The sequence below is a fragment of the Musca autumnalis genome, unplaced genomic scaffold, assembly GCF_047663935.1.
Source record: "Musca autumnalis isolate F117 unplaced genomic scaffold, ASM4766393v1 scaffold_2, whole genome shotgun sequence".
Taxonomy (NCBI): Eukaryota; Metazoa; Arthropoda; class Insecta; order Diptera; family Muscidae; genus Musca; species Musca autumnalis.
The window spans coordinates 77,239,709-77,256,475 of NW_027411755.1; the positions used below are offsets into that span (position 1 = coordinate 77,239,709).

The window sequence follows — 16,767 nt, forward strand, 5'->3', positions numbered from 1 at the left end:
AACATTTAATTTACTCACGTATCATCGTCGGCCTTGAGAAACCAATCGTATTCATCTATATAATGTTCGTAAATATATTTAAATGCCTCACGAGTTTTCTTCCATAATTGGCCTCGACCTTCACCCACACCCGGCAACTTAACTGCACCAAGTTCTTCATCCTCTTTGGAACTCATAAATATTAACTTGTTGCAACGTGAACCCCAGGTATTCTTGACATGAATTGCCTTCTTCTGGTGATTTGCCGGACCAGTAAGAATCCAACATAAAACTTTCACGTCATTATATAATTTATCGGCAATTGTGGTATTGAGTTCGTAATATCTGAAGTTGTTTTCAAGAGTTTGTTGAGAGGTCTGATTTAATTTTATTTCCTTCAGAATTGGTTCTGGCTGTTCGTTTTGATCTTCTTTGGAACTATGGGTCCATACATCATGTTCCAAGTCCTCATTGTCATAATTATCTGTAGAAATTTCTTCTTGTTCATCATCTTCTTTGATTTCTTCACTAGGAATTGGTGGTGTGCATATTTCTTGAGTTCTCGCCGTATTCGCTATATTGGGTATTTCATATTTGGATGTGTCCGTTACTTGTGAAAATGTGAAACCGATAGCTATGCCTATCATTAAAGTAACAAATAGCTTAAGAGTAGATACGCTGCCTTGATTGTACATGATGTTGTTGTGTTCGCAAAATCGTATATATGCCGGTAAAATGTTTCCTCATGCTGTACACAAGATTCTGAAAAATATGGAAAGAAAGTTTGTTATTACAAACTACCAATAACATATACAGTCGAAATCGCTTATAACGTCGTCGTTTATAACGTCATATCGCTTATAGCGACGAAATCCAAAAGTCCCGAATTTCTGCACTTTATATTCCACACAAATAAATATCGCTTATAACGTCATCGCTTATAACGTCATATCGGTTGTAACGTCGGTTTTTTGTGAAATATTTGAATTTTGTTATCGGTTATAACGTCGAATCATACGAAGAAGGAAATCTTTTCTCAATAATATGTTGTATGTATATTTTTTTCAAACTCAAACAACAACAAAATACCAAATTTATGCACAACATGTTCGAAGATGGCGGTCTGAAGTCAATTAAGCTTGAATTTTTGCCACCCAATGCCACATCTGTTTTACAACCCATGGACCAAGGTGGAATAAAATCATTAAAATCGCATTTCCGGAACGGCAAATATCCGCTATCCTGGCAAGAATAGAAAAGGATCAAAGTGCGAAATTAAATGTGTTGGGTGCCGTGTTATTTTTAGATGAAGCGAGGAAAAATCTAACGTCTTCTGTCATTGTTAATTGTTTTCATCATGCGGGATTGTTAATGGTTCTTTGAACGATTCTGAAGACATTTATCTTCATTCTCATTTCTCCCAACACGTAGTAGATATCGACGAATTAGTTGCCATTGATGACAATGTTTTCACAACTGCCATATATAATGACGACGACATAATGTTGAAAGTTTCAGATGGAGGCAAGTATAGCGAAGAAATTGCGGATACTACAGAGACAGATTTTCAAATGACGTCAGTGGCAGAGTCGTGTCTAGCTGTAGAAACTCTTCAAAAATTTATTTACTCAGAAGATGTTACAAACGAAAATGTGTTTTGGAAACCCTTTTAAAATCTGAGTTAAATTTTAAACTTATGTCGGAATTCAAAAGCACAAACTAAAATAACAGACTATTAGAAATAGAACCATATCATATTTTAAGGTGATATATCTGCTGAAGAATGAATTAAATACCGTTATTTTTTATTATTTTGTTTTTAGTCTTTTTTACTTTGGTATAAAGAAAGTAAAAAATTGAATTGATTTTATTTATTTACTTAATAAAACAACGTATTTACACCCAAAAGTCACTATACATAATATAATTTTACATCTTTTATAAACATCGTTTATAACGACTATCGCTTATAACGTCCGATTTTGGCCGGTCCCTTGACCGACGTTATAAGCGATTTCGACTGTATACGAGTAAAACTAAAATACAGATATAAGGGAAATACAGATTTAGTAATTATATAACAAAACGATCATACTCTATTCTAATAGGTCAGGAGGGCGTATTGGAAGGATATGACAAATTTACACTGATATGTTTCCACAAACATCCACAATGGGATAAGGGAGTCTCTAGAAAACCGCCATTAAAAAGTTGACCGGGTCCGATTCCCAAAAAAATGTGACATCAGAACGAAAAAACTCTGTTCTAGAGAAAATCCACTTTCCGAACTGCAATGATGCCAATTCTTATCCGCCTAGCACAGATATGAGTGGGACCTATAATCCCGACAAGATGTTGATGGGTTAAAAATGATCCAAGGATCACCCTTTCAACCCTATAAATCTCCATTGCCTTTCATCATGTGTCATCACGACGATGCTTTCAAACTCACCATCTGTATTAATAACCATATTGAAGGATATTTTTAGAGCTTGTCCGCTATTGTCGCACATTACCAAGGATGGGAAGCCAAGTCAATCGTTACCAAAGAACTCTACGTAAACTAATAAATTTTTCCTCTTTTCTAACACCACTTGAAAGGTATGCTGACTGGGAAATAAGATCTTACATAAATCGTTGTGCCTATGTCAAAGGAAAATCAATTGAAACCGCTTTACTTGAAGTTGAGGGTTATATAGAAAATAATAGGGATGACTCAAAATAAACTTTAGCTGTCTTTCTAGACATAGAAAGAGTATTTACCAATGTTACTAATGGATTGATAGAAACCTGAAAAGCAGTCTAATCAATTAAAACATTGGATAAAGTTCACATTTGCTGTACCTTCTGTTAATGAACAGGATACTCATTTGAAATTTTCTGTCTACGCTGTCTGAACTGATGCAACGTGCTCTATGAAAACTTTCTCATATCTGAATAGCCACACTTATATAGATATTCTGGTACAGTATTAGGCATCCAGAAGTACTTTAATGTTAATGGAGCTTACCATGCGGTGTAATTCACGGTTTACACATGTAAGCGTTCTGCAGCGGTCGGGCTAAGTGACCGACCACATTTCGCCAACCGTGGACTTTGCCACAGAATATGTAACAATCCCTGATAGAAATAAGTGGGCGATGGGGAGAAGATGAAGAAGGAACGGTAGCTGGTGTTTACTGTGATGAACCAAACATCAAACCAGATGTTATTGCGGTGTTGAAAGCCTAGACCTACTACTGGGAATGACAATTTTCGCAGGTAGGGTAATCTATATATATAAAAGAGTAGTGAGGTGAGTGACTGACTGATTCATCAGCGCCCAGACGAAACCGCTGAAGCTAGAAAGTTGAAATTTTGGGTGTAGGTTGCTGTTGGTGTGTAGGGGTAAGATAAGGCTGGGTTTTTAGAAATTCGACCTAGAAGTGTACGAAAAGTACTAAAAGGTACTAAATATGGTACCCTTTGTATTAGGCAAAAGGTAAGAGCTAGAATCCTGAAATTTGGAATGAGGGTAAATGATGGAGAGCTAGAAAGATGTACCAAAGGGTTTTTGGAAATTCGAACGATAAGTGTACGAAAAGTACAAAAGGGTACTAAATTTAGTACAATTGAGATTTGGGTGAACAGATAGAACAGGAATCCTGAAATTTGGAATAAAGGTCACTGATGAAGAGTAACGATGAAAAGTTTTTGGAAATTCGAACTATAAGGGTACGAAAAGTACTAAATGATACTAAATTTAGTACAATTTGGATTTGGGTGAACGGATAGAGCTGGAATCCTGAAATTTGAAATGGGAGTTTCATAATGGAGAGTAGCAACGAAAGGTTTTTGGAAATTCTACCTATTAGTGTACGAAAAGTACTAAATGGTACTCAATTTATTACTATTTGGATTTAGGTGAACGGATAGAGCTGGAATCTTGAAATTTGGAATGAGGGTCACTGATGAAGAGAAGCGATTAAAGGTTTTTGGAAATTCGAACTATAAGGGTACGAAAAGTACTAAATGGTACTAAATTTAGTACAATTTGGATTTCGGTGAACGGATTGAGCTGAAATCGTGAAATTTTGAATGAGGGCCACTGATGGACAGTAACAAAGAAAAGTTTTTTGAAATTTGAACTGTATGTGCACGAAAAGTACTAAATTTAGTACAATTTGGATTTGGGTGAATGGAGAGAGGTGGAGTCCTGAAATTTGAAACGAGTGTCGCTGATGAAGAATAACGATGAAAGGTTTTTGGAAATTCGAACTATAAGGATACGAAAAGTACTAAATGGTACTAAATTTAGCACAATTTGGATTTCGGTAAACGGATGGAGATGGAATCCTGAAATCTGGAATGAAGGTCAGTGATGAAAAGTAACAATCAAAGGTTTTTGGAAAGTCTACCTATTAGTGTGCGAAAAGTATTAAATGGTACTAAATTTAGTACAATTTGGATTTGGGTGAACGGATTGAACTGGAATCCTAAAATTTGGAATGAGGGTCACTGGTGGAGAGTAACAAAGAAAAGTTTTTGAAAATTCGAACTGTAAGTGCAAAAGTACTAAATTTATTACAATTTGGATATGGGTGAACTGATAGAGCTGGACTACTGAAATTTGGAATGAAGGTCACTGATGGAAAGTAACAATGAAAGGTTTTTGAAAAGTCGACCTATTAGTGTACGAAAAGTACTAAATGGTACTAAATTTGGTACAATTTGGATTCGGGTGAACGGATAGAGCTGGAATTCTGAAATTTGGGATGAGGGTCACTGGTAGAGAGTAACAAAGAAAAGTTTTTGGAAATTCGAACTGTAAGTGCACGAAAAGTACTAAATTTAGTACAATTTGGATGTGGGTGAACAAATTGAGCTGGAATCCTGAAATTTGGAATGAGGGGTCATTGATGGAGATTAACAAAAGTACTAAATGGTTCTAAATTTAGTACACTTTGGATTCGGGTGAACGGATAGAGCTGGAATCCTGAAATTTGGAATGAGGGGTCACCGATGGAGAGTAACAAAGAAAGGTTTTTGAAAATTCGAACTATAAGCGTACGAAATGTACTAAATGGTACTAAATTAAGTACAATTTGGATTTGTGTGACGGATAGAGCAGGAATCTTGGACTTTTGAATAAGGGTCACTGATGGAGAGTAACAAAGACAGGATTTTGGAAATTCGAACTAAAAGTGAACGAATTTGAATTAACGAATAGTGCTGAAATTCGGAATAAGGTCACTGATAAAGAGTAAGAAAGTGTACCAAAGGTCGAAAAGTCCTAAATGGTAGTGAGTTTATTATGATTTGGATTAGGGTGAAGATAGAGCTGGGATCGTGAAACTTGGAATTAAGATTATTGTTAGAATGTAGAATTAAGATATGGAGGTAACTTTAGAAAATCATACTAATGTGCACGAAGCAGTACTAAATGGTACTAAATTCGATACAATTTGTATTTGCGCGAACAGATTACTGTTGGGGTGTAGGATGGCGGTTACTTTGGAAATTCGTACTTATGAAAAAGTGCTAAATGAAAGTACATTGGCTATAATTTGGATTTAGGCGAACGAAAGAACTGAGTTATGCAAGTAGTTTTTGGAAAGTCGTGTACGATATGTGGTAAATGGTACAAAATTTGGTACCTTTTGGTATTTGCTATATGGTACAGAATTTTGTACAATTTGTGATTTTGTAAAGGGGTAGAACTGGAATTTTTAAATTTGAAATTCGGTATTCGATTAGCAATTGTTGTTTACAGTGGAGGTAGGGATGAAGTTTTTGAAAACTCGCACTTATTTATACAAAAAGTACTAAATAGTAATATAATTGCTTTCAGCGGAACATATAAAGCTGGAAAAGTGAATTGCAGTCGGGATATATGTTGAGTATAAGGAAGTAAGCTTTGAAACGTTTAATTATGTGTACGAAAAGTTGGTAACATGTTGGTACCAAAACCATTTTGGTATTGTGTAAACGGTTAAAGTGAGAAATACCTACTGTTGGTGAACGAAAAGTATTAAATGGTACTAAATTTGGTGTTGGGTGTAGGAACAAAGCTATATAATTTGGACAAAAAATACGAAATGGAAAAATATTTGTTATAAGATAAAGTTCGGAGTTCGGTTGGAAAATGTGCATAAAATCTTCAAAATACTCTAAGTCTTCAAAATACTTCTTCTAAAAAAAGTGGATTGAAGTAGACATTTTTTAAATTAAGCTTTTATATCCTCTGAGTATTCAAGGTCCAAATGTAAAGAAAATTGGACAGTATAGATTTGTTCTATTTTTAAAAAACACTAAGTCGTGGGGTACCGTTATATGGGGATATATTCCGAAAATTTTACGAACCTATTCGGGTTCTTGGCGAAACCGCTGAAGCTAGAACCTTGAATTGTGAATGTGCGTTATTGTTGTTGTGAAGGGGTGAGATAAAGTTTAATTGGTAGTTCGTATTGGGAGGGAATGCTGTGTAAGTGAAGGAGTAAAACTAGAAGTGAAGTCTGAAATTTGCAATATGAGTCGCTGTTGGTGTATGTCTGTGATATGAGGTCGTAGTTTCGGAAATCCGAAATAAAAAATATGGTAGCTGTGTAGGGGTGCGATACGGCAGATATATTTTTTGGAATGAAAGGAATTAAATCGATTAAATGTTGGTATTAAAAATAGGTTTTAATACAACCGAATCGTCAGTGTTCACAACATCCTCATTAAATATTGTTCATATATATTTTATGCCCTTTCCGCATACGAAGTAGCGGTATATATCGATAGCCAGGCTGCTCTATAGGCCTTAGGGTAATTCTCTACCTAATCTAAGATTGTTTAAAACTGTATTTCTATCTTAAAAACTTATGGTATGATTGTTAAAATCTGTTAGGTACCAGTACATTGCAATGTTTGCTGGAAATGTGACTGTTGATAAACTAGCAGGGCGGAGTTCTCTGTTTTCTGGCCTACAGGCGGATATAGTCCACCACTTGTTTTTTTCGACAAACTCAATAAACAATAAAGATCTGGGAGAACGAAATCAATCAATCAATCAATCTGGCCGATAATCTAAGGACTGCATCCCTTCTCTCATTATTGGTCATTACTGCATAATATCAGTGGCAAATAAGTTGGAGGACAAAAACATTAACTTGGAAAAGGCTGAAACACTCGAGCACCTTCTCCACCAGTACCATAGTCTGACAAACAAAAGACATAGGATGTGTGTGGTGTCCAAGAAATTGCTTCCCTCTTATACTTCCCTTCCTAGATGCGGCAGCCCTTTTAAGATATTGCAGGAGCCTTAAATGCTATGTCGTACTAAATTCAACCAATTCTTCTTCCATACTTCCTCGTCAGTTCTACTCCCTACTTTTCCCATTTCCTGTCCCTTTCTCACTATTATTTGGTACAGAGGATATATCGGTCCACGTGTTGACATTTTTAATGTGTTATCTCCCCGAAATGGCTGAAATTTGGAAATTATTCTTATTTGGGGCAACAAAACTTTCCCCCGGAAAACTGTTTTTATATAGCCACCATGAAACGGTACCTCTCGATTTTCGATATTTTGAAGGATTTAGACACATTTCTTACCGAAATGGTTGAAATTTGGTATTTAATCTTCTTTGAGGCTACAAGAATCTCTCCCAGAAATTTGTTTGTATAGAATGCTCGCTTTGATATAGCGCTACAGAATGGTACCTCAAAATGTTCGGCTTTTTTAAAGTTTTACCCACATTATCCAACGGAAATGGGTAAAATTCGTTATATAGTCTTCGTTATGAATTTACAACATTCCTGCATAGAATTGTCGGTATAGATACACGTTTTGATATAGCCGCTTTAGAAAGTGTCCTCCGGATTTTTGGTATTTTGAAGGTTTTACTCACATTATGCTACCAAAATGACTTAAGTTTGGTATTTAGTATTCAATACGGGTATAACATACACATATCTACATATAATTGTGGGTATAGATGCACGTTTTAATATAGCCCCCATAGAAGAGGTATTGCGGGTTCTCAGATTGGAAGGTACTAAAATACCGGTTTGGTATGTGAAGGTTTAGTCTAGTGTAGTGGTCGTAATATGGTATTTCGGATTCTGAATGAAAAGCTACACGAAAAAAAAATTAAATTAAATAGTATATTCCCAATATTAATGTATCTTCAGATTTCACGTATTTTGAAGGGTGTACACCAGGTTTATGATTTTTTTTTTTCGAAAATGATAATTGATCTTTAGGCTATTAATGACGAAAAGAACTTTAATTCCGAACTTTTTATACCCTCCACCACAAACTGTATTGAAGTGAATAAGAACAATTAGTTGCTTTAATCTATGAACTGATAGTACTCCCTAACTGATAATACTCCCTTCAAAAGAGCTCATCGTAGTTCTTTCCAAAACATGGATCAACACACAATATTAAATTACAGCAATCTCGGTTCGAAAATTTGACAAAAAAAGCCCTCGAAATACATAAAATAGGGCAATATCGGCTAGACTTAAACCTGGATATATATGGACAGTTGGTTTGCGAATAAGTTTTCTATCTTCTGGGAACACAATAATCCAACCATCCTAGAAGTAATAGAGACTTCTATACTAAATTGGAAAGGTCTGTATCTTGATTTCAACAGACGGACGGACGGACAGACGTACATAGTCATATCGACTTAGATCAAGCTGAATATTTGGATGTGTTACAAACAGAATGACAAATTTAATTACATCATTCATATTATAGTGGAAGGTATAATAATAAACGAATATTTAAACTTTAATTTAGTTTTAAATAATTAAATGTTGTTATTATAATATTTTAAAAATAAAACAAGTGATCAAAGGCTATAGTCGGGACGGTGCCGACCATGTGATACCCTACAGCACTACCTCTGCGCATAAGCCGTTCACTGGTAAACATTTCTTTTAGGGAATACAATCCGACTGCCACCAAACATAATATGCCTCTTTCTCTCTGGGACCTCCATAAACAACCAAAATTTCGTGACCATCCGATCAAAATTGCAACATAATATGCCTCTTTCTCTCTCGGACCTCCATAAACAACCAAAATTTCGTGACCATCCGATCAAAATTGCGACCTGTAGCGTGATTGCAAAAAATTGAAGAATTGGATGCATTACCAACTATTGTGGTATCTCCCTTGTTTGACCACCTTCGCCAACCTACTTTACACCAATGTACAGGTAATATTTTCTTCTTCCATTGACAGGCTTTGCCGTTGAAATACCCCTACTAGAAACCGATATATTCACAAAGAATAAAACTTTGAATTTCTCAAAAAAATCAATAGGCTTCTTCCTCTGTGGGCCCCCATCAACCCTCAAAATTTCGTGACTATCCAATCAAAATTCCAACCTGTAGCGTGATTACAAAAAATGGAAAAATTGGATATATTACTGACTTTTGCGATATCTCGATTGTTTGCCCACTTACACCAACATATTTTGCAAAAATATAAAGGAGATATTTTTTTCCTTCTTTGGCGCGCTTTCCTTTTGGAATACTGCTACCAGAAGCGGAGATATTCGCATAAAAAACGTTGACTTTTCTCCACAAAAGCTTTTTGCTTATTCCGACTCCTGAATATTGTCCGACCATCTCCAAGCTTAATAGGCTTCTTCCCCTGTGGAACCCGCATCAACTCCCAAAAAATTCGTGACGATCCGATCAAAATTGCGACCTGTAGCGTGATTACAAAAAATCGGAAAATGGGATGCATTACCGACTATTGCGATATCTCTGTTGTTTGACCACCTACGACAGCCAACTTTACATCGTTGTAAAGGTGATATTTTCTACTTTCCTTGCCAGGTTTTGCTTTTTTGTATACCCCTTATAGACTCTGAGATATTTGTTTCGGAATATAATGTTGACTTTTTCTTCAAATAAAATTTTTGTTCATTCCGACCCCCAAATATTATCCGACCATGACCAAAATCAATAGGCTTCTTCTCCTCTGAAACCTCCACTAACCCTCGAAAATTTTGTGACGATCCGATCAAAATTGCGACCTGTAGCGTGATTTCCAAAAAAATAGAAAAATGGGATGTATTACCGATTATTGCGATATCTCAGTTATTAGGTCACCTACGCCGACCTAGTTTGCATCATTGTAAAGACGGGATCTTCTACTTTCATAGTCAGGGTTTGCTTTTGGAAAGTTTCCAACCAAAGCTGTAATATTCGTCATTATAATTAAAATCGCAAAAATGAAAACTGGGGTTTTATTTTCTACTATTGGGATATCTTCGTTGTTTGATCACCTACGAGCACCTACTTTAAATCATTAGAAAGGTGATATTTTCTACTTTCATTGTCAGGTTTTGCTTTTGGTATACCCCATACAGAAGCTGAGATATTCGCTTTTGGAAAAAACGTTGTCTTTTTATCCACCTAAGTTTTTTGCCCATTCCGACCCCTAAATATTATCCGACCATCACCAAAATCAATAGGCTTCTTCCCCTCCGGGACCCCCATCAACATCCAAAATTTCGTGACGATACGATCAAAATTGCGACCTGTAGCGTGATTACAAGGTTTAGATGGACAGGCGGACAGACGGACGGACGGACACACATAGCCAGATCGACTCAGCTCGTCGAGACATTCATTTTGGTATATATAAGTATGGGTCGACGACCATTATTTCGATGCGTTGCAAACTTTTTGGGCAAAACCAACTTATAATACCCTCCCCACATAGTGGTGTAGGGTATAACAAGTAAGAACGGCGTTAAGATCGGCCGGGCCGACCTTGTTATACCCTCCACCACAAGTTACATATATTGAAGTAAAATGGATCAATTGGTTTCCTTTCGTTTATAAAGAAAACTAATTACCAAATTTCAGCAAATTTCGTCGATCTATACCGACAAATTCCCGCGGAAAATTTTTAGATTTAAAGAAGACTAATTACCAAATTTCCAATATTATGGTAAGACTTAAAAAATTCCAAAAATCAAGAGATGTGCTTCTATGAGGATGAAGGAAGTCGTGGATCTATACTAATAATTCTTTTCAGGAATACTTTATAACCCCCTGGAATACTGAATAACAAAATTCAGTCATTTCGGTGGGATATTGACGTCACAACCTTTAGAATTACGAAAATCGGGAGGTTCCGTTCTATGAGGGCTATATAAAGGCGTGGACCTATACCGACAAATTTCATATGGTAAGTTTTATACCCCAAATGACGAATAAACACCAAATTTCAGACAATTTGGAGGAATATTGAGGCAACAAACTTTAAAATAGCGAAAATCGGGAGGTACCGTTCTATGGGGGCTATATGAAGCGCAGACCTATATCAACAAAATTCTGGGGGGAGTTTTATACCCCAAATGAAGACCAAATATCAAATTTCCGCCATTTTTGTGGAACATTGAGACCACAACCTTCAAAAGCCGAAAATCGGGAAGTACCGTTCTATGGGGGCTATATGAAGGAGTGGACCTATACCGACAAATTTCTGGGGCAAGGTTTTATACATCAAATGATGACTAAATATCAAATTTCCGCCATTTCTGCGGAATACTAAGACCACAACCTTCAAAACACGAAAATCGGGAGGTACCGCTCTATGGGGGCTATATGAAGGTGTAGACCTATACCAACAAAATTCTGTTGGGAAGTTTTATACTCAAAGCAAAGAATAAATACTAAATTTTAACCATTTCGGAGGAATTTCATATGGAAAGTTTTGTACCCCCAGCGAAGACTAAATACCAAATTTTAGCCATTTCTGAGGAATATTGAGGCGACAACCTTCAAAATACCGAAAATCGGGAGGTACCGTTCTATGGGGCAAGATAAAGGCGTGGACCTTTGCCGATAAAATTCTGGGGGAAAGTTTTGTACTCCCAGCGAAGACTAAATACCATTTTAGCCATTTCGGTGTGATAATGAAGCTAAAACCTTAAAAATACCGAAAATCGGGTTGTACCGTTATATGGGGGCTATATCAAAACGTGAGGCTATACTTAGACATGGTGTGAGGTAATAATCACTCACCATCGTCCACAAGAGTAGTAGCAAGTTTTGTATACAAATAAAAATTCCAACAAATAAAAATCTTGCGAAAACCATCTGTCGTATTGCCATCAACAAAATGCTGCCTGAAGATGCCTCCAGTTCAGCTTCTGCTGACTGACCTTTAATGGCACACCAAAAGCCGGCTTTTAAAATACAAACAGCAAGAGGGGATTCCAGTCATTGAAAACTTATGTAAATAATTAATAAAAACAAAGAAAAAAATCGTAGAAGTATACGACTTGACATTACCCTATGGATTTTATGACCCTAATGTATAAAATCAGAGATGATTTAGTACCGTTATTATTTAAAACAGAACGTCGGAACTATGTTATAGTCATCAGTTTAATACCTACAAATTCTTGTTTGGCATGACTATCAGTCTTCTGTAGGGTGTATTTACAAAATGTGTGTCATTTATTTTAGTCAATGGAGGTAGCATTATTGGTATTTTTATTGTTGTTGATGCTGCATTGTTGGTGTAAGCAGAAATAACAAGTTTACCACCGGTAATACATCATGGGCAAAATTTTTTGTGTTTCAGGTGAATCAGAAGTGACAGACAGACCAATAACATCAATTATAATTGAAAAAAAAAACACAATCATTTCAAGGAATTTTTTGAGTCATTCATTTAATTGAAATTATGAAATGAAAAATAACAAAAGTCATGAAAAATATGTATGATTTCAGACAACAGTACTTAAGAATGCGCTCATGCTCCGATTTAGTCAGTTTATACATAATGGGGGAGGCGACATAAAAATTTTATGCGAACAAGAAAAGGAAGTATGTATAAAAATGTTTAGAGAGAAGGTTACATGATACTCAGTTTGGCTCAGAATATATCAATTCATTAGTAAAATTTTGTTAATTTCGATGGTATTGTTATATATGGGGGCTATGCCGATCTGCACAATTTAACAAATGAAGAGAAGATTGAAAAGCAAATCATGAGGCGGAAATGGATTGGGCATACCCTCCGAGCCTATTACAAGTGTTCCGATTTCGCTTGAAAACATCCTGCGTACGTCCCTGCATGGTAAAATAAAAATGGATAACAGAGTTCTCAGCTGATTTCATTCTTGTTCTGAGTATGCCCGACACTTTTAATTTTGGAGCTGTATATAGCTATAGCTACGTCAAACCTGTTCTACTACTGTTCTACATGGAACCTATCATAAACTTATTAACGACGTCCAAACATTTTAAATAAGTAGTTTCTTAATTAATATTCATATTTGTTATTAATGTTATTGTAACAGATTATGTTTGCGTTAGCAAAATACAGACACATGTTTGTATGCTTGTAGAACCTTTTGGCTGTTGTATATTTTAATATATCAACGATGTTTTCTTATTTCAAACATTTGACGAATAATTTGCAGTTCAACGACCACATCTGATAGCCTTAAAACAAAAAGCCGTGTATATCTAATGAACTATGGTAAAGAAGTCAATGATCGAATGGCGTTTAATGATTTTGCCACAGGTCAACCGTGATTTATTGTTGATTCTAACAAATGACAACACTGATTAACTGATTGGCAAAATTGCACCGTTTATATACATATGTATTAATAGAAAGGTTGAAAGCAGACCAACGATTTCTGCATAATAAATATATACAGTGAACTTTAAACCTAACATTTATTATGCATTATTTAGGATACATATGAAATATAAATTAATTTTTTTCAAAGTATTTATAACAAAAAAAAAAAACATTGTTCCACAACATCCCATACGGGACAAGGGAGACTTCTCTCATATCAATGAGTGCACCCCGATTCATATTAGCTCAATGATATGGGACCTACTGTTTATCGCCGAGTCCGAACGGCGTGTCTAAAGACACCACTTGTAGAGAAGTTTTACAAGGCTGAAATACTCAGGAAATGTCGCCACCATTACTGAGGGGTATTTTGCCACCGTTGAAAAATGTTTGATGTTGCCTGGCCGGGGAATCGAACCACCGACCTTCTGTGTGCAAGGCGGGCGTGCATACCATTGCACCACGGTGGTGCAATGGTATGCAAAGTATTTATAGTCCGGTCAAAATAGACATTGGAATAGCAAAAATTCCCACAGAGCTGAATTTTGGTGGAGAGCTAGGCTTTGCCATTAGAAACAACGTCCTAAAAGTCCCCATCGATCCCATGTGTGCAAAAAAATTATTCGGGGTCAAAGGTCAAATTTTAAGGGTTTTTTAGGTTTTCAGATTTATTTTTTGAAAACGGTTGATCTAATCAAAAAGTGACTAAAGTAAATATTGTAGACAGGAAAATTATCTACAAGTTTGACTTTTATAATTTTTTCCTAGGAGGAACCATTCTTGAGATATAGCTCTTCTAAAAAACACATGATTTCTAAGGGAAATATGCTCATATTCAGACGAACCGGATAAAATAAACGAAGTAATCCGGTCTGTCCCCCAAAACATATAAAAATTTTCTTGAAGAGCGAAATTATAGCTATCTTCTAAAAAAATTCCAACAAAATCGGAGCGTGTTTAGTAGAGTTATTCAATGTTAGAGTCATTTTATGCAAAAATAGCCCATTTAACCCACATGTATAATCGAAAGCCCAACGGGAACGACCCCAACGAAAACTCTCCGATTTTTTTTTCAAGTTTTTTCGGAAGGTAGTGTTTGTTGCGCTGATTACGGAAATGTATAATTTTCAACGGTTGCGGATCCGGTTCGCCGGTTATTCGACCCGAAAGGCCAAATTTAAAAACCGGGTTAGGCCCGGTTCTACTTAACCGATTACTGCAAAGTGGATATCGTTTGAAAGCTTACGGAAGCATCTAACACATAGTGTTGTTACTTTGACCGGTTCGCCTCATAATGTACTTACGCGGCTAATTCTTTATTTGACCTTTAGATCGCGATATCTCGAAAATGGTAAGTCTTTTTTATTGAATCTACAACTTTTACTTTAGCCGGCTTTTGCTAAGTCTTACCGTTTTTGAGAAAAATTAAAAAAACTGAATAATGCCTCAAAAAATGAACTTTGACCCCGAATAACTTGTTTTGCACACATGGGATCGATGGGGACCTTTAGGACGTTGCTTCTAATGGCTAACCCTAGCTCTCCACCAAAATTCAGCTTTGTGGTGAATTAAAATCCAGTGTATATTAGGCCTATCAAAAGTTTTATTTTCTGAGAAAGGAACGGGTAAAACTGATAAAGGCCAATGAAAATGTGACAATATCGATTTTCTGGAACCTACATAAAATTCTCGGAGGAACATTTTTGTATAACTTTTTCATGTAAAAAAAATCGTTTTTCTTTTTCAGTTCAAGAACAAAACGGTTTTGGAAGGAACTGAGTTATAAGGTCAAAATATTCTACAAAAGATTCCTCATTCTAATTAATTTAATTAATCGAGCTTTTAATGACCTATGGAGATTACATTGAAAAATTGATATCTAGCGAAGTCCTACACACACATCAACCGCTATGCGACGCTAAATTAATTAAAATCTCACAAAAAATTGCCTTCGCCCCTAAAAAGGCAAAAACTTAAAAAAAGATTCCTCATTCTATTTAACTGAAAACATGTCATCTCAAAATGATGAAACAATATTGTTAAACAAAGCTACAAAGCATTTTTTCAGGCTTTATTGGGGGCCAATCAAAAACATCATTACGTCATAACTTTGGGTTACTTAATATACTCAATATTGGTTTTCATTCCCAAAACAATTTTTCACCCCTAGGCCTTGACTTCCATTTGGTGTCACAGTGTAATCAGTAGGATATCCGAAGAGACCACAATGTCTTTTGACGGAGTCAAACAGGTCCTTTAATAGAAGACAAGGATGATGTCTCAGAAAATACAAGATGGAAAAAGACTTTTGTGAGAAGACCAGTAGGTCTTCTGACAGAAGACTTGTTGGACTTATATAGAAGACGTAAAATGTTCAATTATAACTCGATTGTTATAAAACTTTACTTTTGCTTGCAAAAAATTAAAGGATCAATTGGACCAAAAAATATTTTCCACATGAATTTTGTAATCAAAATAGAGTTGAAAAAATCGACACTTCAAAGGATAGTAAAAAACCTGTGAATCGTCCTCTAACTGTCGTTCTCTTATATGTTTTCTTATAGATTTCTTTTCAAATAAATATATTTTCCAATTGATAATTCCCTTCGCCGGGATGAAATCATGATATTGGTAGCGATCAGTAAATTTTGCAACACTGTCAGTTCGTTTTGAAAAACATTACTCTCTGTAATAGAGGGTAATAAATGAGGTTGGGCCATTGGGGGAATACTCCAACTCAAGCAATCAAATGAGAGTGAATCTTCAACAATAAACAAAACAAACAAAAAACAGCGGAGGCATGCGCGGGGGAACTTTGTTAAAAACAAAATTCCAACAACAACCTCACAGGCAACTGTGTTGATGTTCTTTTCAACTCACAGAATTCGATGAATTCTTTCTTTGGAAAAGCCGAAAAGTGAGTGTGATTCTCATTCATATGGGAATACTAGACACTTAAAGAGTTCGGTTTTTCGCTAAAAAGGCATCATTTCAAAAACTGAAAAGCCAATTGACAATTCCCTTCGCCGGGATGAAATCATGATATTGGTAGAGATCAGTAAATTTTCTTTTGAAAAACATTACTCTCTGTAATAGAGGGTAATAAATGAAGTTTAGCCATTGGGGGAATACTCCAACTCAAGCAATCAAATATATTTTTTGAATTTGGTGTGCCGAATTTAGTG

General features: G+C 35.8%; 1 protein-coding gene across 1 annotated transcript in view; it reads right to left on the reverse strand.

Moving 5' to 3' along the window:
• Window positions 1–16,767, reverse strand: part of LOC141392844 (glycoprotein-N-acetylgalactosamine 3-beta-galactosyltransferase 1-like) — a 44,652-nt gene that overhangs the window by 11,716 nt on the left and 16,169 nt on the right. Inside the window, exon 2 of the mRNA XM_073965819.1 lies at window positions 19–741. Coding sequence (XP_073821920.1) covers window positions 19–674 — 656 coding nt within the window. The 5' untranslated portion in view covers window positions 675–741. The remainder of the gene's footprint in view (window positions 1–18; window positions 742–16,767) is intronic.